The following is a 24,020-nucleotide window of genomic DNA, read 5'->3' as shown; positions in this document are numbered from 1 at the left end:
AGCTTGTAGAGATTTTTTTCAAAATCACTGGTGGCTTTTTTCCGTAGGTCTGTGTTCATTCTGATGTAGGGCTCCATCCATGGGCTCTGGTCAAACATGAGCACCCTGTGTATTTTGGTCAGCCTCATACCCAACGACAGGTACAGCTGTAGGTTGCGATAGTGAACGATGTACTTGGTCTTATTCATTAAGTTAGGCACGAGTTTCTCAACGTCCGCCACACGACCACCTGACAAGTTATGTTGGTACTCAGACATCCAGTCTGTGTTAACCTTCATACGTTCGGGTGCAAGGGGATAGCTGTTGTGCGATGTGTGTAATTCCTTGGGATACTCTAAGTCAACTTCGAGGATATACCCTTTATTCGAATCTGGTGCAATGCTCATAATATCAATGTTTGGTACCCATTCGAATCCTCCTGTAGGTAGATACTGGCTCATGGCCCAGCCGTACAGGTTATTTGCGTCGAGGTAGAGAATGTGATTGGTTGGTTTGTTAGGATCGTAACCTTTCACGTATTGATTATTTGCTTTAGCGTATCGTTTGGATGCCATGGAAATCCCACCTCGCAAGCCTTTCTCAATGAATAGGTGCATGTCATAATCTGTGAGCAATTCCAAATTAACTCCTGTCTTTTTAAGCAAGGCGTCCCACGACAGACCTGGGCTGGTGTAATACCATGCGGGGTCGAGTTTATACTGCTTGAAACATGTTTGCCGAAACGTCTCGAACACGTCGGCTAACAGCAGTACATCTGTCCTCAAGTACAGGTCGTGATAATCACCCAGGTTCTTACAACCCAGTTTATTCCATACGTTAGTCGCGTGTGAGTAATCATCTCGTGAGACGGACGCTTCATTCAGCTTGCTATAAAAGCAGTCGATAGGAGGTAGTCTGGTCTCTGTGAACTTAGCCCAGCTATCCATGTACTCATATGGGTACACACCCTTCCTCATGAGCAGGTGTCTAGTCTCGGCGTCTGTGTATCGATCTGTGATAGGGAAGGTATTGTTGGCCTTGACCAGACTGTCGAGTGACGACAGGAGGAATTGAAACGAGTCAATGAACCTAAGTCCGTTTAAGCTGAAGGAGATGTATCTCTCCATGTTGTTTGGGATGCACGATATATTACCATCGATTTTCGCGATGGCCTGCATGATCAAGTGAGAGTCGTATCCTCTCAAGTTGTGAAAGACAACGGGAATGTTTATTGTCTTAGGATTGATTTTAAGCTTGAGGTTGCACGCGTTGTGAGCGGCGCCTCTATACTTACCAGTTATGTGGCAGTGATCTCTCACCGAATCACCGTTAAGTGGCGAGTCGCACACATGACAGTTAGTGCTACTGGTGTGAGCTATCTTGTCGGCTCTGGTCATACGCATGGGAGCGATTCTATACAATGCATTCCTAATAATTTTTTCTTCCTCCTGTAAACACGTTAGAAACCTTTCAGCCGCGTTAGGGCCCCTATACACTACCGGAGCTTTCGTTTCCCCGTCACAACGGACGACAATGTATCCAAACGAACAGGCTTTATGCTCTTGTGTTTTGTGTGTGAAACTCCCACTGGGGGATGATTTCCCACCCACAACTAAGGCTTCGAAGTCGGCGTATATGATATAAGGCACAGACATTTGATTCTTGTGATTGTCGAATTTTAGGATATTTTCACCTTCCTTAGGCATTTCGACTCGTATGGCCGTCTGCCCAACACCTTGGCAATCCTCCAGGTGGGATTCTAATAAATCGGCCCGACTGAAACAGTGTAGGCATCGTACACAAAAGTGTTTTTCCCCAACGTGTTTCGACTGGTCGTGCAACAACCGGCTGAGATGTTTTATCCACGTGTAGTGATACTTTTCACCTTTTTGAATCATGAATAAATTAATAACTTGACAATCCTTCACCGGGCTGACCCTGTGTACTATTGTTGTGTTACCTTCGTGTCCAAAGACATTTATAGCCAGATTATTCTGTTTTTCTACTTTAGTGATCTGGGATATTGGGGTGGGTTCATCTATACCATCCCAGTTGAGCCCATCGTCCTGTGGATAATTAGAAGGCCTGTTCGGATTAGTGGCAGCTGGAAATAAGGCTGACCTGATAGATAACCTCAGGCAATCGTTTCCTCTATTCTTAACGTTTACTATGGCTTGTTTGTTCTTATAGTAGGGAGGCAAGGCTAGGTATGACCCACCTCTGAACGGCACGTATTTAGCTATATCTAGATAGACATTATCGATTTTATCTACAGCCCACCCGGACCCCATGTGCGTGTAGCGTTCTAGGTATTCTCGTATCTGCTGAAAACTATTATCGATTGATGCGTCAATGGTCTCTGCATGTGTGACGACCTCTTGTTTACCTCGGAAGTAAGGTTGAATATACTCAGTGGTACTCCCAACCTGCTTATCGAGCGACATTTTCACTGTGATCTGAAACTTGATACTTCCTAGATTATTTAGTTCCTGGTTGACCTTATCAGCTATCAGAGGCTTAATATCTGTAATGTCTATGTTTCTATCAATGTGCATGCGCCAACTTCTCAAATAATTGCCTACGGCGTGCTCAGTGCGCACGAACTGCAGGTCAACAGCTCTATTCTGTCGTAATAATTCTACAAGCTGTGGTTTTCTCATACGAGAATACCCGCCTAAACCCAAATCGTGTGCCTCGGCTTTCAGTTGTTTTACAGTTGGACGTGCTACAGGGGCATGTGATAACAATGTGGTTAACCCGGCTTTCCCCAGTTTTGAATAACCCGTGTATCCAAGCTGTTTCGCTTGAGCTTTTAACTGTTTTACCGTAGGAGGGACTTCTAAACCTAGTAATCTCAACAATGCTGGCTTCCGCATTCTAGAATACCCGATAACACCTCTCTGCTTTGCGGCCCGCTTGAGCTCGCGCACAGTAGCCATAGTGTTTACACCTAAGAGAATCAATGTCTAATTGGTCGGCAGTAACTCTTAAAAAATATTTTCTGGTGGCCGGATACAATTCTAGACATTCTGTCAAATCGTCCCACGTACCTGGTAAAATATATAGTGTGGCTGTTTCAATCCAGTACTCACCTTGGTTATAGTATTCCTTGTATTCACTTATACTCGAAAAACGTTCTATATGGTATTGAGACGCGATATCCCGCTCCCATTCGAAGGGGTGAGTATACTTAACACCCTCTTTAATCCATACCACGTCCACTATTATCTTAAATCTGAAGCTGCCCCATAAGGCCAGTTCATATTTGAATATGTTTTCCACAGACATAGCTATACATAGGTGTGTATAATCTCTAATTGGAGTCTATCTTGAGCAGTCGCCTACGTTCTTTTATGTAGCCTTTTTTATTCTCGTATATGAGTTGATGTCTGACTACGTTCGCTCCGTGAGCTTTACATAAACAGTAGTGCCCTTTAACCCCGATACCACACACAGAACACGTGTAGTTAGGACTTCCCATATGGAAACAACAGAACCCCTGATTCCTGCATTTCCTACCACAGGCCTCGGTCTTCCCCATAAGTATATATTCGCATCGGTATGGAGCGGGTCTCATGTTTACTTATATAGGTATTTTAGTTTAATTGCTTAGCAACCAACGCAGTAGCTGCTATACCCAACACTATGAAGCCCAGTTCACGATTCATTTGTCCCTTGGATGGTGTGTAGTACTGAGCGAGTGTGGGTTTATTGAGCGCTTCCAATCGTTTACCAGTTAGTAGGTAGTATTCTTTCATTGCTTCATCAACATCTTTGAATGTTTGAACGGCATGGTTTTCACGCGTGAGTTGTTCGTTAATAAAATCGATCCTCTGGAGGCGTTTTTTAGCGTACTCGGCCTGTGCTCTTTGTAATTTCTCAGTAGCGAGATCGTGTCGCTTCCTTTCTTCCTGTATTTCAGCCGCGTGATCATCTCGTAGTTTCGAGAAGAGGAAATTACTCCCGGAAAATGCCAGGGCATTCACTAACGCCCCACCAACCATCATAGCTATCGTGGCCATCCCTATATTTATTTCATTATATTATCAGGTATTATTCCTTGTTTTACTAGGATGTCTTTTGTGGCCATCGCCATACCAAGGTTCATTATGAGCATACCCATATCCTGCAGGTTGAAATCTAGCTTGATAGTTGGTTGTTTAAGCACCATTTTAGTCAACCGAGCGTACCCTACTGCTAGACTGGCTACCACTGTGGCGTGGTATGCGTCGTTGACGAACGTTTTCCCCTCAGACATTATGTATATGATATAAAATATTTTAAATTATAACATGATATGCGGGTCGACGGTGGGGGTACCCCCCACACCCCCAACAGTGGGGGTTACCACCTCAGGTACCACCTCACGGTGAGGGTTTCCATCACGTGTATATAACCATGTTATAACCACGGCAGCAGTTACACCTACAGCCAACAACAGTCGGGTTGGGTTGGTCACTTTATGTTGGTTACACCACCGTTTTTTACCGGCAGCTACTCTCTTAGGATTCTTCTGCCTGGTTACTGTTGAAGGGGTCTCCACCGTCACCTCGGGACTCACTGGTTCCGTCACCTCGGGACTCACTGTTTGGGGTGTGGGGGGTACCTCCACTGGGGTTTCCTGTGCAGCATCCATCTATACTATTATTATTATTCTTTCTCTCAAATTGACAATGTTTTGCCGTGATAATCGCCGCCGTCACTGGAGCCAACAACATACCATATTTGTGGTACAGCCCGCAGCTGATAGAGCTCACGGCGTGTTCGATAAAAGGGTCTTTATCTAGGTCCTCCCACAGGTAAAGTCGGCGCTCTGGTGGAATGGGAAGGAATTGTGATACAATACCGGTGTATATCTGGGTCATAGCCGATCCTATTGTCTTTGTCATTTCTGCTCCGAGCCGGGCCTCGTATCTAGCGTACAGCTTATCGATTTCTTCGGCTGACATTTTGTGAATTTTATCCGGGGTGTAGTCTCCAAAGTAATGTTTGGCTTTGCCGCCAACAGCCAACGCCACCAGTTTCTCTCGCTTGGGGGAATCCCCCACACCCCCAGTGGGGCCTGCCGGCGGCGTGGGGGAATCCCCAGACAATTGTTCGAGCAATTCCTCACACTCCATCTTATAATATAACAAGTAAGATTTAGTTTTAACTATATAATACCCGATGCAGACAAAACACAGAGAAATGAAGGTTAAGTTGCACACGACAAACACTTCAAATATCATAGCTATATGCTTAGCTTTGCTTAGCTTTGCTTAGCTTTGCTTAGCTTTGCTTAGCTTTGCTTAGCTTTGCTTAGCTTTGCTTAGCTTTAGCATACTATATATGCTACTGGTTGATCGGTCTTGAGCACGAGCTTAGCGTGTTTAGTTTCAGCGAGCTGTTTCTTCACCCGTTCCCGTTCTAATTTACTCATCACATCGTTCTCTCTCAAACACTCCTCAAACGAATCCCTGTCCTTGCAGTGAAATAAGGCCACCCATCGCGTCTGCTCCCTGAGGTCTTTCAACACCGAGTTGAACTTCTGCGTTAGCACCCAGACGCTGTGATTTGCATGCCGGCCGGAGAAGGCCAGGTACGATAGCATGTCTCTCTTTTTTGTTATCTCACGATTAGCGCTGCAGTCGTCCAGTATAAACAGCGTCGGTTCCCCTTTAAATTTCTCGTGAAGAGCTTTCAACCAGTCCTGCAGGCGTGTTCCAGGGTCGATTTTGTGTACGTCCGGGTCCGTCATTACCCAAGGTCGCGCGTACGTTTTATTCATGCTCAGAGTAGGGCACATGATAACGATGTTATCGAACACATCCTTGTAGTAACCCTCCAACATATCCAACACGAAAACTGTCTTCCCACAGCCAGTCTGCCCGCATATGATAGCGCAGTGTGGGTCAGTGGGTAACCCCAGGGGGTCTCCCCCATCAGTAGATGGCTTGCACGAATCTCCCATTGTCTATATTAAGTTGCGCGTCCATAATAACGTACAGATATAATTTCAACTTACCAGCGGTTTGAGCCTTCTTATTAATCTGGATGGTTATCCCTTCGCTGCCGTTATCTATACGACGCCCGCTACCGTGCAGTTTATCATCATCCGTGGATCGCATGTCCAACCATAGGGCGTACTTGGTGGTCAGGTATTCACCGATCTGCACGGAGCCGAGGTCCAGGTCCTTTGTTATGTAATCCCCCACTGGTAGCTTTTTTATCTCATCCCACTGCTGGTGTGGTCTCATACCATGACTGAACAGCTGGTTGGGCACGCCCTCGATGGTAACTTCCACCTTTTCAATCTCGGGGTTGAAAAACTTCTCGCTGTCCCTCCGGAATGGATCGTAATCCTCCACGGGGACGACCAAGATACCTTTCATCGATCTCGCCGGCACATTCAGGTTGATATTCCACACAGTGTCGCTCTTGTCTCGCACGACTGATCTATGCCTCAGTACGCGATCGTACAGGATAGCCATCTTCCCAGAGTACTGGCTTCGAACCTGCCTGGCCAGCTCCGGGCTAGTGACCATGTCGAACTCCAGAGAGATGTTGTCTATGGCATAACTGGCCTCATCACCGTTCGGCGTACGCACTACTTTGCTATAGTCGTTAAACGTGAGCTCGTATTCTAGCCTATCACCCAGCGCGGCCTGGTAAAACGGCGCGTGTCCCGTGAGCAACTCGAAGTCGAGCGGCACGCAGAATCGATTCCCGTATGCTAGAGCGATGGCCTTTTCACCGTCCGATAGCTTGTCTTGCTGGTCTGTCGTGAAGACGTATCCTATGCGCGCCCGGGTTGATTTGCTGATGCCCTGGTACACATCATTGACTCGTTCTCTCTCGCTTTTCCAGAGATCCTTGTAGCAGTGAAACACGTCGCTGTCGTCGATGCTCAGCACCTCGTTACCGCTGATCTTGACGGTCGTTTTCTTGATGATAGCTCGACCCACGTTCCGCACTAGCTCGCGTTTGTCGTTGTCGGAGGTCAACGTGATATTGAACGCCAGTCGAACAGTGCCTGGTACAATGAGGTCATTCTCACCAAGGTTTGGAAATCTAACCAGCAGAGTTTGGTTCTGGTCTATCTTGCTGGGATTGTTGGTGATGGTCACCGACTGTCGCACGGCTCTGGCACCTAATGGCTCTCTCAATTTTCTGAAAGGATCTAATTTTCTACCGTACATTGTTATATATAAATAAAATATATTTAAATACTAATGGATGAAGACATACCTATGGATGAGATGCCGGGCGCTAGTGCCCAGGCATCCGATGTGCAGGAGACCTCATTTACTAGTTCACCATTGAGCCAACAACTTTTAGAAACAACGGTAAATGATTATTACGAAGGATTAAAAAGTGATAAAAACTACGTTGAACCACAGGGTATATACCATAAGAATTTTTTTATTGATAAAAAGGGTGTTCTACGTCTTAAGTCTGCCCCAAAGGTTGACCTCTTTAACAAGATCAATAAAAAACCACTGGCCTTGTCAACTCTAGCCAGCCGCAATGGTGGTGCTGAATTTATCATTGAACATCTAAACATGCCTGATTACGGTGGTGCAATACCTAAGACCGTTAAAGAAGATCTGCAAGCTACCAGATCCCACCTCACCACTATAGATGAAATGACGCCAGAGCGTGCTACAGAAGCCTCGGACAGCATAGAAAAACTGTTGAGCACCTACTGGGACAAACCGTTACCGGGGTTTGACTTTCCGGTAAGGGAACTGTACGGCTTAGACGAAGCCGTGAAACGCGTGCGTGGAGAACTCGTGAACAACATGGGGAAACTGAACGAAATCGACGAGCACATCACTAGGGAAAAAACCAAACTCACCGAAACTGACGACGATGATATGAAGAATCGTATCAATGAACGACTACGCGATTTAGAAGACGAGAGACGTACACGATTGGAAGCCGCTTCCTCGAATCGTGAACATCTTCGATCCCAGATCAGTCGCATTCGGGAAACAATCGATAGAATACTGAACGAAGATACAACTTTAGCCAACAGGATTCGGATATTATTCCGGGAGCAAGGGATCACCATCGCCAGCATTCTGACTGCATTGGGTTTAATCATATCAACCCTGGTGGTGTCACTGGTGGGTGGTGCCCCCACACCCCCAAGTGCCGGCGGGGGAACTCCAGGCGGTGGTGGTGGTGTTAAAGACTGGATCAAAAAACTCGGGGAAGGCCTAGCTAAACTGGCTGGTAAAGCCGCCGAAGCCCTTCCCGGCATCCTGGGTAGCATCGTCTCGTGGTTGTTGAGCGCTCTGTCTAAAACTGCCATGTGGTTCAGTCAAAACCTGTGGGCAGCCATCGTCGCCGTGGCGGGTCTGGTGTACGTAGCGGCTAAGAAATCTTTAACCAAATAAGTCCCAAAGTTACCCCACCAACCACTAAGGCTGTTTTATTATCAATATGCTGCTGATAGGTGGTGGAAACCCCCACACCCCCCGGGGGTACCTCCACATGAACTTTAGGCTCCGGTGGTGGCGCAACTATACCCGTTTCACGTGGTTGGGTGTGTGGGATATGTGGGGTGTTAATATCGGGGTTGATACCCAACTTTTGGTCCGCCGTGGCTATGACTATTTCGTTGTTATAACCCACCACTTTTTTAATTCTCAGTTGCATATCACTCGGAGCCATGTACAACCCCACGCCGAACACGTAATTGACTTTCGATCTGGCGTATTCTAACACGTTTTGGTAGCGTTCTATGGCTCGCGGGAGATCAACTGGTGAATTGATAGCATCCTCAACGTTGGAAACGAATTGTGTCTGAGCGTCGTAAGCAGTTCCTTTACCGAGGATGTTAGAACGCGTCATCGACTGCGCACCCAACAGCGCCCACACGTACGTTCGAATTGAGTCATTCAAACGTATTGTACCAGCACGAGTGAATCCTTTCGATGTTTTTGAGATCATTTTAGTCCAGGCTGTGGCTGCATCAGGACTTGTTTGTTTTATACAGCTGACATGGATCTGTTCATTCGTTGTGGGGCCTGTAAATGTATGACGGTGTGGGTTGTATGAACCATCTTTAGAACCGGCATAATATTTTCCGGACCTGTAGAAGTACACGAGAACTATACCGAGACCATGGTTCACACCAGGAAGGCGAAAGTCTTTATTCGTTGGAATCTCAAACTCCCCACAAATACGTTCATAAGCGCGTCTATCATAGGGGTTATTCGTCATACTCCACGCTTTATCTTGGGGAAGAGGAGCACTTATTTCCTTCAATATTCGTCTCGTTTGATAATAAATATGAAACAAAACAACCGACTTACTCAGTTCGTCTATACCATAGTCTGGTGTCACACCCGACCCTGTCGTCGCACACCACACAGCAAAGTTGAGTTGGTTCTGCCAAAACTGCATTGGGTTTTGATTCCAGTTTACCACCGCCTGCGCGTTATTAACGGACACGACATACTTTTCAAAGATATCAATAAAGGTTGTTTTAAACCCAGTACCATCTGCATTCACCACGATTTTCAAGTGTGCTAAATCCATATTATAATTTATAATTCATATATTATAATATGTACATAACACTTCCAGGAATAACGAGCGGTGAGGCCGTTCAGCTGACGCACGCGATCGATAACACGTCAGGTCAACTCGAAGTCGCACTCTGCGATATCACCTACCTACCACAATGGACTAACATTAATATCAGCAACAATAAGCTGTTCGTCAGTGGAACTCGCAGTCAAATAACTGACGGCTACTACAGCGTGTGCTCGCTAAACGACGAGGTCTTCAAACCCCTGGGAGCCGAACTCAAGATGAACGACTCAAACGGCACAGTGGTGTTAATCAACAACGGAAGAACCTCCTTGAGGCTCGGCCGACCATTAGCGAGGATACTCGGTATGTCTCCTGACGAGATAAAACCAACAACAACCGTCACAGGCACGAAGTTACCCGACCTAGTACCGTACCGAGAGCTGTACATTCATCTCGATCAGGTTAGCACAACGTATAACATTCAAGGAGGTCACCCTTCCACTATATTGAGAGCAGTGCCGGTGAAAACTGAAAAATTCAACGACGGTAGAACCGAGTCGTTTTCACCACGGCAGTATAAGAGATTAACCCAGGGCAACATACCTGAACTGACAATATCGGTGTTAGATATAAATCATAATCCTGTAAATATAGGATACCTCAGCTTAACGCTTCACGTAACATGACCAGCGCACAAGGACCCGGAGTGAAAAAATGCGTTAATATCGGGATCTCCGACCTCGGAGACACACGCGGTTTCGACGCTCCCGGAGTAGATGGTAAATCGTATGCCTTGCAACTAAAAAACAACATTTACAAACGCGTTGAAATCCCCTCCGGTGGAGCCCTAAGTGATATGATAGATACCACAGGGGCAACAGCCAACACTAAGTACGCCCTCGTCAACACCGGTGATGACAACTGGAGAATATACCCATCATTCGGAGGTAAACTGTTCGACTTAGACGATGTTGAGAGCACTACCGTCGTCAAAAACAAACCATATATGCTCGTCTTCACCGAAGATGACAAGTGGGTGTTGTTACCCGATAACAAATGGTTTCTCAATATTAGACTCGTCTCCCCTTACGTGTTCACGGATAACAAAGACAACCACCTAAACAAAGTCGTGAACAATGGAACCCTGCTCGTGGCTTACGTCCCAACTCAGAGACGTAGCATAGTCGTCAGCCCAGTCAACACTATAGCAGCCCACATGCTATCGAGTAAACCGGCCATGCAAAACGTGAAATTGCAGTTGGTGTCTGAATTCGAAGGCGTGGTTAAGATACTAGAGAGTCTACCGGCAAACTCAACACTGTTCATCAAAGTCTACCTAGGGGAACCATCGGGGAATGATGTCGAGATCGTGAAGGGGATCAAACTCGGGTGGGTGAAACGACACCAGTTTCAAGTTTGCAACGTTTACGTGCGGGTGGGTGTCGACTCCAAGACCAGTCTGCAGGGGGTCAACGTGATCGTAGAAAACAAGATATCACTAATCAATATCTTCCTGCCTGACAACATACACTTCATGGGTATAAAGTTAACCCCTGAATTATTATCAGAAAACCAGTTGGAAATTATATCATAATAGTATAATAATGACTAATCATCATCCCAACACTACACTTAACGACCTGGGAGATACAGATGGATTCGATCAGCCTGGTGAGGAAGATGAATTCTACATCCTACACTTCAAAGACAACGTGTACAGACCGGTGCCGTTACCAGATTTTAAAAAACCTAAATGGCTGATCAACTTAACACCCACCTCACCTTATATCACAATAGACGAAAATAATTGGATCACTAAGATTAGGAACAACGGTATCTGGGCCGGGGATTTCATTCCGGAGAGGGGGTTAGCACCCAGACGATCTGATGGTTACGACAAAAATGGGTTATCAACTTACTTCGAAAATAAATTAACATTTAGTAATCCTGAAATAATAACCCCCCCTTTCACACTCATCATAGAAGTCTTCTTTACGGATTCATTCGATGAAGACCCCCCAATAGTACACCAAATTTTACCCGGGGTGTCAATACGCTGGGATTACACAACCGATTATTGTCGTATTGTTATACAACAGGATACCACGGGTCCTATAAACCACTTAATAAGCCCCAGTGAGGTTTTTATTAGAATAGGATATTTTATTAGCCTCTCACCTATTACCCTGACTAGTAGTATAGAACTTATAGGCTTCAAATACATTGATAGATTTTTAACTGAACCCCAATTAAAATATCTTTCAAAATATATATTATAGGATGGGTCTGTACCCAGTCGTAGAGGAAGTAGCTAAGACGTTAGAAACCGTAGATGGGTTCCGTTTGAGGCAGTTATGTGATGTAAAACGTCAACTAGAACAAGACCGTGACACGCGGAAAGCACTATGTAAAAAATATAATAGAGCTTTCAATATCGTGGATGGGGCTGACACTACCCTTATGGCAACCAGCATGGGACTAGGGGCGGCAGGTGTTGGGTTGTTAACCACCATCGTGGCTGCACCTATAGTGCTAGGTATTGAAATAACGGCTGGGGTGACAGGGTTGGTAGGGTTGGCGCTTAAGTTAGTATCACGCAGACTTAATCGTAAGGCATTGAAACACGACGAGATCAGGGTTCTGGCCGAAGCAAAGCTGAACACAGTGAGTGAGCGAATTTCCACGGCACTATCTGACAGTAAGATCTCAGAAGAGGAGTTTCGTTCAATCCTATCTGAACTCAAAAAATATAACGAAATGAAACAAGATATTCGATCCAAGTCTCGTAAGTCTGCTATCAGCGAGGATGAGAAAAAAAAGTACATAGCACAGGGAATACAAAAAGCCCAACAAGCCTTTATTATGAACACCAAAGAGATCGTAGGCGGTTCACATTAAACTGTTTCATTGATATAAACATAACATAGCCGTAAGCGAGCCACCGATCCTATATGGTCAGTCAAAACTTACAACATAGATAAAGTGGATATGTACTACTTGAGGGATGGGCCGGGTAGGGGGTTTGTAAGAGAAGAATTATTGATCGTACCGTACGGCACAGTGTTACCGCCTGCCAAGTCACGGTAAACGTGATGGCGTGGCTTTGTAGTAGGGGCAATAATAGCAAGAGCTAATGGTCCCACCAAAGCCTCATTTAGTAAATGAGGCTTTTTAGAGGGGTTTTTGAAAAGTGTTTTCGGACTATCATTCTCTATACTACTTAGCCTAGAGGTTAAAGCGTTCACTCTTCACGCCAAAGACTCGGTTTTGATTCTCCACATGGGCACAATGTGTGAAGCCCATTCTGGTATCCCCTACTGTGATATTGCTGGAATATTGCTTAAGGTGGCATATAACTAAACTCACTCACTTACTGAGTCATTCCTTGACAGAGTGGAACTCATACAAATCACAAGTTTGATGTATACTCATTCTGTAATATACAGACTTGGAATATTAGTGAGTTCATTGTTGAATGACAAACAGACACTAAATTTATTTACACTATCTCATGATAAAAATAAACAAAATTTGTTTTATTCTAGAGGGACTATGGTATTTTCCTTGACAGCTACGCCACAAACATCCTCATGGATCATTTCATCAAGGGAGACAATTATGCTGGTACGTCCATCGTAGAGCAGAAATGTCCAAGTCATGGATTAGATGTATATGCATTGGAAGTGATATAGATAATACTGAGATATGTTTTAACATTGACATGTTTTTCATAAAATTACTCATGTTTTTCCAGAGTTTTTCATTCAATATAGAATGTTCTAGTCTTTGAAGGACATATATATATATTGAGAAAGAGTGAGTCCCAGTATGACTTTCATACTGTAAATCACGAATATTTTACGTCATGATATTTTTGCGAGTGGTGACCAACAGACATTTTAACTTCATGATATTTTTGCGACTTGCCTAACTTTCAAAACATAGTTTAGTTTGACAGTTTCAAAGCTTACCTGCATCTGAAAGTTTTATATGAAGTAAATCGAATCACATATTACAGCTTGCCGCTAATCTTGAACACCATTCGCATTGTTGTCATTGCTTAATATGTGTATTGTCTAGATCTATTGTTAATTTATATGAAGTGGTGAATAATAAAGCGAAAATAGGGCAGATTGTTTTCTGATTATTCATTGCATTCTACCAGCAAACTGCATCATGATATTTTTGCGAGCTCAAGTCATTCGCAATTTTCGCAAAAACATCATGCTCGCAAAAATTTAATGATTTACAGTATTGCTGGTAGGATGATGCATTGTGAATCTCTCAATTAACCCTGAAATTAACATGAAATGAAAGCTGTCAGTGTTGTGTAATCAGATGCAGCAAAGGTGTCTTATGAGATGATGCTCCAGGAGGACTTCAGCCACCCTATCACCTTCCGACTGTCCCTCTTGGCAGCCCTCAAGCACTTGCTCAATTCCAACATACCTGACTTAGCCCTTCAACCAACGTCTGAGAATCCAGAGGTGGGTTATGGTCTAAGGGAGATAATTCAGATGGTTTGAGTATTGTGTCTAAAAATATCTACAATCCCCAATTCAAGTCTACATTAAGCAATATAAATGTAAAGTCTACAGTAAATAGTCACATGAATAAAGGGGCTTTATTACTACCACCTTACCTGCTGTCATTAATTATCTCACACAATGCGTTTTTCTGGGGTGGTATTAAAATGCACTCCGTCCGTGCATCCGTGCATGTGTCTTTTCTGGACCAGAACTTCAAACAGTTGACTATTTCTTCACCTAACTTGGCACATAGATCTCATGGTATGGTGGTGCCTTTTGGTTGTTTTGGAAGTCTGAATAAAATATTTTCGCATCTCCATAGCCACAAATTTGACTTTGACTGAATTTGGTGGGCGTGTTCTTTTCCGAACCAGAACTTCAAAACCGTTGACTATTTCTTCGCCCGACTTGGCACATAGATACATCTGTTGGTGTACTGTTGCCTTTTGGTAGTTTAGGAATTCTGAATGAAATATTTTTGGCATTTCCATGGCAAACCCTTCACTACTTCTGAATTCTGAATAAGATATTTTCAATATCTGCTGAAATCAGGTCAGCTTCTGATTCTTTGGAGTCTGTTGAATTAGAAAGTGATGGACTTTTGTTCTTTGATAACAGTTTTCATCTGAAAAGTACTGTTCAAAGGTGGCTGGATATCTTCTCTCAGGAACTGACTGTATGCTTGCTCTGTTGGAGTGTCTCGTTAAATATGCACTTCACAAACCCATAACTGGTTGAAATAATGAGTGCAACAAAGAAATCAGCCATGTCTCATAGGCTAGCACAATAAATCTGGCATTTGTCCATATTAATGCACAGACATTATACTCTATATGTGCGACAGTCTTCACCTAAGTTCTAATCATGGTAGACCTACATCTACTGTGGATCAACCCCTACATTTTACTGTGATCAGATCCAAAAACAGCTGGTGTATGTGCATGTTCTACAACAAAGATAACTATATTAATAAATTGAAAAGATATGAAACAAACATGTTGTTTTTATTATGTATTGCATGTATATTGATATATATAGTTTCATGTGACACTCATCCTAGTTTCACAACAAAGCGACCTGTGAATGTCCGGGATAGAACAGACCTTCAGCAACTCATGCTTGCCATAAAAGGCGACTATGCTTTTTGTGAGAGGCGACTAACGGGACTGGGTGGTCAGACTTGCTGACTTGGTTGACACATGTCATCGGTTCCCAAATGTGCAGATGGATGCTCATGCTGTTGATCACCAGATTGTCTGGTCCAGACATGATTATTTACAGACTGCCACCATATAGCTGGAATATTGCGTGCGGTATTAAACTAAACTCACTCACTCACTGTAATCATGGTACATGCATTAAAACAACAAGACATGGATAATGTGTGAGCATCTTCTGTGAACAGGAAGAGGAGGAGTGGGTCAAGGTCAAGGTCATCCAATTTCCTTACTATGATGACCACTTTGACATCAAGGATGAACGCTTTCTACTTGGGAAGACCCTGTACATGTTGGGTGGCTCAGTTCAGAACAATGACCTGCTCAGCACCTCCCTGAAGGTGATGGGCCTGGGCCTGTACCAGAAGTTTGACAAGGGCCTGCGTTTGCTGGAGGAAGTTGCCAACTCCAGCAGGAAGGATGCTATCCATGAAGAAGCTGTGAGTTGACATGTAAAAATAGTTACGTCATACGAGAATGCACTTTGTGTGAATGCATTTACTGATTGCAAGTAGTTCATTTGAACAGAAATGCCACCAGAGCATCATAGTCATATGAATATTGAATACTACTTGTATGAAGAGTCTGTTAATTTCTATTAGTTATGTAAATTGTAATGAGACATTCCTCTTCACGTGAATACCTGTACTACTTACAGGCATATTTACTGTTGGCAAATATTTTAACAGAAGTGTGACTGTCACTGCTGGTTACAACTCATTGATGAATTTATTAATTGCTCTGTCAGTTTCTGTTTCATCATAGCCTTGCAGATGTTGGTTCATTTTGACCTAGAAATATGTTTGAGATCTTACACTTGTTGTGTTCCCGTAGCACATGATGACGTCTTTGAATGGTATTGCCTCATGAATAATTATTCTGACTTTCAGTTGATGATATTTGATGAGAGCATCAAGAATGCAGAAACACGTGACCCAGACTTGGAGGAGAAGGATTTTGGTCTTCGGACAATTGATGATGAAGTGTTTAAACTGAGACTTACTCCTGACGGAAAGGAAGAGGTGACTAAAGGGTTTGAGGTGAGATAAAACATCAGTATCAATGAAACACCAAGTGATGTGTGAGAGGATGAGTTGGTTGGATGGCTGTTTTGGTTGGTTCTGTTGCCTGCTCAGTCACTTGGTCTGTCAGTTGGTCATTTGGGTTGGTTGGTGCCACACACAGCAGTATTCCAGCTCTATGGCAGCTGTCTCTAAATAAGTCTGGACCAGTCAATGCAGTGATCAATAGCATGAGCTCTGATCTACATAATTGGGATATGATAACAAGCATTGGTTGCGAAAGACCAATTCTAAGCCGAATCTTCATGGGGTACTTTAGAGAAGAGAGATAGAGGAAGAGGCACCTTATTAAAGTGTTGTTGGCATGGCCTTTATAGTCATCAATGAATTATTCCATCTTGAGAATGCAGCAACCCATGCTTGTACAAAGCAGCAAATGTGATTGGGTGGTCAGGCTTACTGAATTGGTTGAGATATGTCATTGTATCACAGCTGTATGTTCATGACGTCAGGTCCAGACTGAGGCCAACCCTCTTACAGTTTATTCAGTGGTAGAATAACAACCCCTGCTTGTCACAAAAGCGACTACGCTTGTCGTAAGAGGTAACTAATGGGATCAGGTGGTCAGACTCGATGACTTGGTTGACTCATGTCATTGATTCCCATTTGCGCAGATTGATGCTCATGCTGTTGATCACTAGACTCTATTATTCACAGACCGCAGCCATATATCTGTGTGCTGAGTGCATTGTAAAATTAAAATTTTTCCACATCCTGTTGCATGCTTATTTGCATATCTCCTTTCACAATGCGAAGATAGTGGAACACTTCAAATACTTTGAAGTTCCCTCTTTTGAAGTGGACATACAGTCACCCACACCCACAGAAAGCCTCCCAGTTTCCTGCCACATCGGTCACATGACCAGTCAATCTTTACTCCATCGCCAGATGAGACGGTTGGAGTCAACTTTAGTCCCTATATGGCATTTAATATCCTTTTATATTTCAGGGCCTAGATTTCGAAGCAATCTTAGCACTAAGATAGTCGTAAATGCCATACATTAACATTAACTTACGACTGTCTTAGCGCTAAGAGAGTTTCAAAGATCTAGACCCTGTCCTTTTCACAAAATGTAGCGGTATATGCTTTGGTCTGTCCTAATTATCACTAAAATATGAAATAGTGGATAAATTTACATATCTTTTATGTTGTTGAACACATATTTCATAATCTGATATTACATTTTCACGGATGAAATCGTGCTCCTGGTGTACGAGGGTTGGCTGAAAAGTTCTAAGCCTCACTGTGAAAAAAAGTTACAAAGTCCGTGTTTGTAATTTATTTTTCTACATAGTCCCCTTCCAAGTTCACACACTTTTGCCAGCGATGCTGCAAGGCCCGAATCCCGGTCAGGAAGAAATCTTCAGCTACCCTAAAAAAAATCAGTCACAGCGGAAATGACGTCATCATTACTTGCAAAATGGCGACCGGCGAGTTCCTTTTTCATTTTGGGGAACAGGTGGAAATCAGAAGGAGCCAAATCAGGTGAATAAGGAGGATGGTCAATGAGTTCAAAGCCACAATCGCGGATTGTTGACATGGCCACCACTGATTTGTGAACAGGCGCATTGTCTTGGTGGAAGAGGACACCTTTAGCGATCATCCCTCGTCGTTTGGCTTTGATTGCTTCTCGCAACTGGTTCAGTAGATCAGCATAGTATCTGCCGTTGATAGTTTGACCTTTTTCAAGATAATCAATGAGCAGGATACCCCTGGAATCCCTAAAGACTGATGCCATCACCTTTCCAGCTGAAGGAACAGACTTGGCTTTCTTCGGAGCTGGTGAATCAGGATGCTTCCACTGTTTTGACTGTAGTTTTGTTTCTGGTTGAAAGTGATGTATCCAGGTCTCATCCATGGTTACCAATCGTGCCACAAAATCATCGGGATCTGCTTCAAAACGACGCAAATTGTCAAGGGACGTCTGGAACCTGACACGTTTCTGTTCTGCTGTCAAGAGCTTAGGCACCCATCTTGCAGAAACTTTCGTCATTCCTAATTCGTTGGTGATGATATGCTCAACCCTCTCATGAGAGATGCCCACTACACTAGCAATATGTCGAGTAGTCAATCGTCGATCATCCATCAACATATCGAGCACTCGCGTGATGTTTTCTGGAGTGGTTGCTGTTGAAGGCCTTCCTGAGCATGGGTCATCATCAAGGCTTTGTCTGCCACGCTTAAATTCTGCAGCCCACTTCTTTACTGTGGAAAATGAAGGAGCATCATCCCCTAGAGTGGAGACCATGTCAGCATGTATCTGTGTTGGGGACATCCCTTTCTTTTGCAAGTACTTGATGACTGCCCTGTATTCAGTTTTGTCCATTTCTGATGATTTCAGAGGGTAGGTTTACCAAAAGAGCTGTAGTTGAGATAAAACTATTAGTACGTTTGTAGTTCTTGTGTCTATGATTCACTTAATGATTGTCCTCATTGGTGGCAAACACCTGTCTCTACCTGGTGAGAAAAAACCACTCAGGCTGAGAACTTTTCAGCCAACCCTCATAGCTTATGGCTGTCTGCAGCTGTTCCGTATTATTATGTCCTCCTTGCACGGTTATTTGTTCTTCCAGTGTTCACTGTGACCTTGGTAAGAATTTTGTTTGTATTTGTCACAAGGGTGCACCGACTGCAATCCCTGATTGTCATCTTCTTCGGATAATATGGAGACTAGGTCGTAGTCCCAGAAGAGGTGGTCATCAGAATCAATGTCATCTCAACCAAAGAGTTGAAGTCATCTACGTCCTTCAAGACTAGTCTTCTACTACTAGATACTACTGGATCATTGCTGAAACAATGGACCAGCTCCTCTTCATAGTCCTCCAGCGAGGATATCACCCCTTCTGATGACAAGACATCTACGAAGAATCTCTACTCTTACTACCTGAGGTACAGAGCATCAGGGAATCTGCACAACATGGAGCGTCATCTTGACCCTCATCTACTGCATCTACAACAATGCTGCAACCTTCATGAGTCGACATCAACAACGTCTACACTCAACACATCGGATGCTTCTGTGAATCTACAGCCACTGTTGGAATCAGCATACTAAAATTTACCATTTGACGCCAGAAGTTTCCAACTTCCAAGAAGATAAGATGACTTATCTACTCTACTTACTGCGAAGAAGGACTGATAATTCATTTCCAAGCATCTGGAGGTTGTCATGCACCAGCAGTGAGGAATTCAACAAGAATATTTTGACACTTCATGGAACCCGGTTACCACAGTTTACATGTACCAAAAACATGGGCAAGCGTGGGAATTGCCTCCCAACATCTGTATAAGATGTTGCAACTGACTTTCATCACACCTACTGGCCAGGGAGAAAATGGTTTCCAGTGTTCACTGAGGAATTAGGACAACCACCACTGAGACTCCCATCACACAGACATTGTTCCAGCTACATGTGTGGATCGTATCAAAGCCTGCTTGATACATCGAGGATATTCTGCTAGAGCAGCATAGACAGTCACCTTATCTCTACATAGATCTCCTCGCTTCTTATACGATGATAAATGGATGCGATTTGAGATGTACACCAAAGAGCTTCACTGCAACGAAAGCCCCACATCCTGAGCCGATCGCTTCACAAGAAGAGAAGTTCGACTTGATGTGATCACCTTGTTTCATGGATAAATATTGGAACATCAGGTCCTAAGTACCGCTGTTACAGTTCCTGAAGAAGGGAGAACTGGACGTACTTATATGGCAGCCAACAGAATCCATTGTTGTCTGACCCACCGGTCATTCTGTCAGATTATGTAAGCAAATAAGCATGAGTCAACAGGAAAAGGAATACAAATAGTAAATGGTACAATGGATAACATCTCACAGTTTGCACGAACATCCTTGATGATAAATGATACAGGATATTTGGACTTAGTCTTTAAGGGGAGTGGTGGACTTTGTTTTCAGAGCATGACTTAAAAACAGTTAAATATTTTCAACAAAAATTGTTAGATATATTAAACACAACCTAAAGTGGTGCCTTATGCTATGTACAGATTTTGTTACATTTCTTTTGTGGCAATAAATAGCCCATTCTTAATTTTACTGTCCTTCGTTGACATGGTTTCAATATCTTTCAACTAAACTTGACAGATATAATTTTCATTTTTCCTGGTTTCCACTTAAGTGATTCAAAGGGAGGGATGGGATTTGCTTCCAGAGCACAACTTGAAAGTCTTTTGACAGAACTTGGCAGATACATGAGACATCTCCATTGTGGTGTGTTTTGCTGTTTGTTGATTATTATGCATTATTATTTTTCCTGGTTTCCTTGGTAAGGATTCAAACATTAGTCTCACTGCTGTCTAATTCAAACGTTTTTGTCGGTCTCAAGCCAGTCCTAATTAGACAGTGTGCACTGTACTGAAGAAAATATACTTATGTGCAAATGGTACATGTGTGAATTTAGTACTGGTGTACATTTACAAATGTGCATGCTTGATGCATTTGCGTTCATACTGATATGTATGTACATTCATTTGGTACGTCCATAAACTACAATTATCCACATAGCAGCATACTTTGTTCTTTATGGCTATGTTTGAGACACAGAGTAATACATTCGAAGTTTCTCCCTTCGTTCAGTATACCTGTACAGTTTGTTATCTACGTGTATGTGTGATATATATGCATAGAAACTGAGCAATGTTTATCTTTTGGGGTGGTCTGGAAGCCCAGTGGACAGTGTGTTTGCTTATGAAGGCCTGTTTTCTATTCCCCACATAGTTACAATGCGCAAAGCCAATTTTTATTGTTGCTGCAGTGATATTGCTGGGATATTGCTACATTGGTGTAAAACTCACTCACTCACTCACTCACTCACTCACTCACTCACTCACTCACTCACTCACTCACTCACTCACTCACTCACTCACTCACTCACTCACTCACTCACTCACTCACTCACTGAAGCAACTGAAGACCTATTTGAACCCAAATACTCTGGGCACATGCACAAATCAAAATCAAAGAAGTATTGTAAGTGTGATAGTTGAAACAGCTTTTAATCTGTTTATTCAGGAGATTGCCGACAAGTTGCGAATGAACAACCAGACATCGGAGGACAGTATGCTGCCTGTGGTCGAGTCTCTAGCAGTGTCTGAACTCCCTACATATGAAGCTGCTGACATGACAGCCCAGAAGGAGATGTTTGAGCGGTGGGAGAAGGAGCGGGTCGATTTGGTGGAGGCTCAGATGAAGCAGTACATGAAGCAGCAGCGAGAGGAGGAGATCAAGCAACAGTTGAAGGAGCTTCAGGAGAAGGAGGAGCTGTTACGCTACTTTGAGTTGCGAGATCAGATTATCCTGGCCAAGAAACGTGCACCAGAAATACGGCCTCCTGTTGTTGATGATGATGAAACGCTAAGGGAGAAGAGAATCAAACGGAGGAAGTATCGCCACCATATATAGCCTGAATATACGGGGAATGTGTTGGCACTGTGGTATTGTCATGTCAGGCAATGAATGCTGGTCTGTGAACCAAGACAACTCAGTTATGCTAACAACAAGAGAAAATCCATTTATGGAGTTATAGTGTTTTAGGGTTTAGTTCTCAAACAGGTCTGAAGACCATTTGGAAATTACATCAAAAGTAAACATAGTGAACAACATGTCTGGTTTTATCAGGATAAGCGACAATCTCAAATGCCTAGTGAAATATTGTTTTGTACTAGTCTTAAAACTCAGTGTTGAAATTGAGTGGGTCCTGAGTTGCCCAATGTTCTATGCTGTTGGAACCTGATCTCAGACACCATGGCTCGTCACAGTGAAGACCTGGGTTCGATTCCCCATACGAGTACGTTGTGTGAATTCCATTTCTGGTGCTGGAGTATTGCTAAAAGTGTAGTTAAACCATAGTCATTCACCATGAGGACTTCAGATTTAATGCTGTGTCTTGATCACTGAAAGACATGGCCAAACCATTGGTGATTGGTATCACTGGAGGACGAGTGATGAAACTAATGCCAAGGTACATATTGTACTTGATGCTCCAAAATCAGTTGAACTCCGAAGGATACTCAAGGACACTTATTGGTTATTCACTCCTGGGAAATTTAAGCATGAAGAGCCAATGATTTTCACAGCTGCTGAGTTTTGAGTGGCACCCATTAACTGCTGCTAGGGCAGACAACTCTTACATCCGTAACATGTGTCATTTAGGGGATTGCTCTGCACAGATTTTAGTACATTTTTTAGTTGAGTCCTGTCCAGGATTCAAACTCACACTCAGGGAGTCAGGCAGCTAATCACCATCACACATATTTAGACAACAACCTGTCTCCCACTTGTTTCAATTGGGGTCATTTGTCAGGTCGTGGCTCATCTAATACTTGTCAAGCAGTAGGTGGTGATTAGATACCTGAGTCTACTACTGAGCATTCAAATCCTGGATAGGTTTTGACCTGAGGAAAATACTGAATTCAGGACTTAATTGAAAATGTTTAAATATAGCATATGTTACATTTGACCACTTTTTAAATAAGCATGCTATTCTACATGTAAAGTGATATTAACAGCACTATCACCCTATTGCATCATTATGAAATGTCTGATTGTATGCATTGCGAGAGTTCACAACACAATACATGTCTGTGCATATTTGACCAAAAAACGTGTATTTGTGGAATACATTAATGAATACCAGTATAGTGCGAAAACACAATTTCTTTGATGTTCTCATAGATGTATTCAATAATATACCATTACAAAAACAGGAGGGGATATTCCATATTGTGAGTATACTACTAGCCAGTGCCAATGCATATGAGAAACATAATTACATATTCATATAGATGATATGTTTCCAAAGGAATGGAATAAATTGTCACATTTTCCCTTAATTTCTCTTCATCTGTTTCCTTCCTGGCTTCATCGTTTGCATTTTAGATCCAATATCCCCTACTTTTTTTTAATGGTATATATCAGTTTGCTTGATGTTTGAGGTGTGATATGTTATGAAGATAACCCCTACATCTTACTGTGGTCAGATCCAAAAACATCTGGTGTATGTGCATGTTCTACAACAAAGATAACTATATTAATAAATTTAAAAGATATAAAACAAACATGTTGTTTTTATTATGTATTGCATGTATATTGGTATTTATAGTTTCATGTGACACTCATCCTAGTTTCACAACCAAGCAACCTGTGAAGGTCCTTGGGTAGAATAGGCCTTCAGCAACCCATGCTTGCCATAAAAGGCAGCTGTGCTCGTCGTAAGAGGCGATTAACGGAATCGGGTGGTCAGGCTCGCTGACTTGGTTGACATGTCACATAAGTGCAGCGTAAAACTAAACTCACCCTCACCCTCACCCTCACAAACAAGCTGTCACTGAAAGCAAACAAGGGATGTTACTTTGTGACAAACCTTGTGTTGTTGTGCAATTACCTGCAAACTGTTCTGTCCCTTGATTACTCAAGTGGTTAAAATGTTTAATTTGTCACTCCACATATGTGTGTGATCTTCATGGAATATTGCTGTAAGAGGCATAAAACCTCATTCGCTCACGCTGTTGTATTGAAAACTGTCCATGCACAGTGTCGCCACCCTTGCTATTTCCATGATTGTGGGTTTCAAGTCTTCAATTGCTGGTAGTGGTATGGGTGTTGAACATCTACTTGCCATCATTATAAACAAATTTCATTCATGATGGTGTGGACCTTGTCTTTG

The 24,020-nt window shown here is 43.1% G+C and overlaps 1 protein-coding gene across 1 annotated transcript in view; it reads left to right on the top strand.

The window, feature by feature from the left end:
• LOC137278365 (small ribosomal subunit protein mS27-like) overlaps positions 1 to 23,997 on the top strand; it is a 29,862-nt gene extending 5,865 nt beyond the window's left edge. Inside the window, exons 6-10 of the mRNA XM_067810654.1 lie at positions 13,050 to 13,128; positions 13,843 to 13,991; positions 15,439 to 15,690; positions 16,141 to 16,290; positions 21,368 to 23,997. Coding sequence (XP_067666755.1) covers positions 13,050 to 13,128; positions 13,843 to 13,991; positions 15,439 to 15,690; positions 16,141 to 16,290; positions 21,368 to 21,757 — 1,020 coding nt within the window. The 3' untranslated portion in view covers positions 21,758 to 23,997. The remainder of the gene's footprint in view (positions 1 to 13,049; positions 13,129 to 13,842; positions 13,992 to 15,438; positions 15,691 to 16,140; positions 16,291 to 21,367) is intronic.
• Positions 23,998 to 24,020: the final 23 nt, after the last annotated feature.

The sequence above is a fragment of the Haliotis asinina genome, chromosome 3 (assembly GCF_037392515.1).
Source record: "Haliotis asinina isolate JCU_RB_2024 chromosome 3, JCU_Hal_asi_v2, whole genome shotgun sequence".
NCBI lineage: Eukaryota > Metazoa > Mollusca > Gastropoda > Lepetellida > Haliotidae > Haliotis > Haliotis asinina.
The sequence above is the reverse complement of the archived record's forward strand: the minus strand, read 5'-3'. Positions and strand labels throughout refer to the sequence as shown.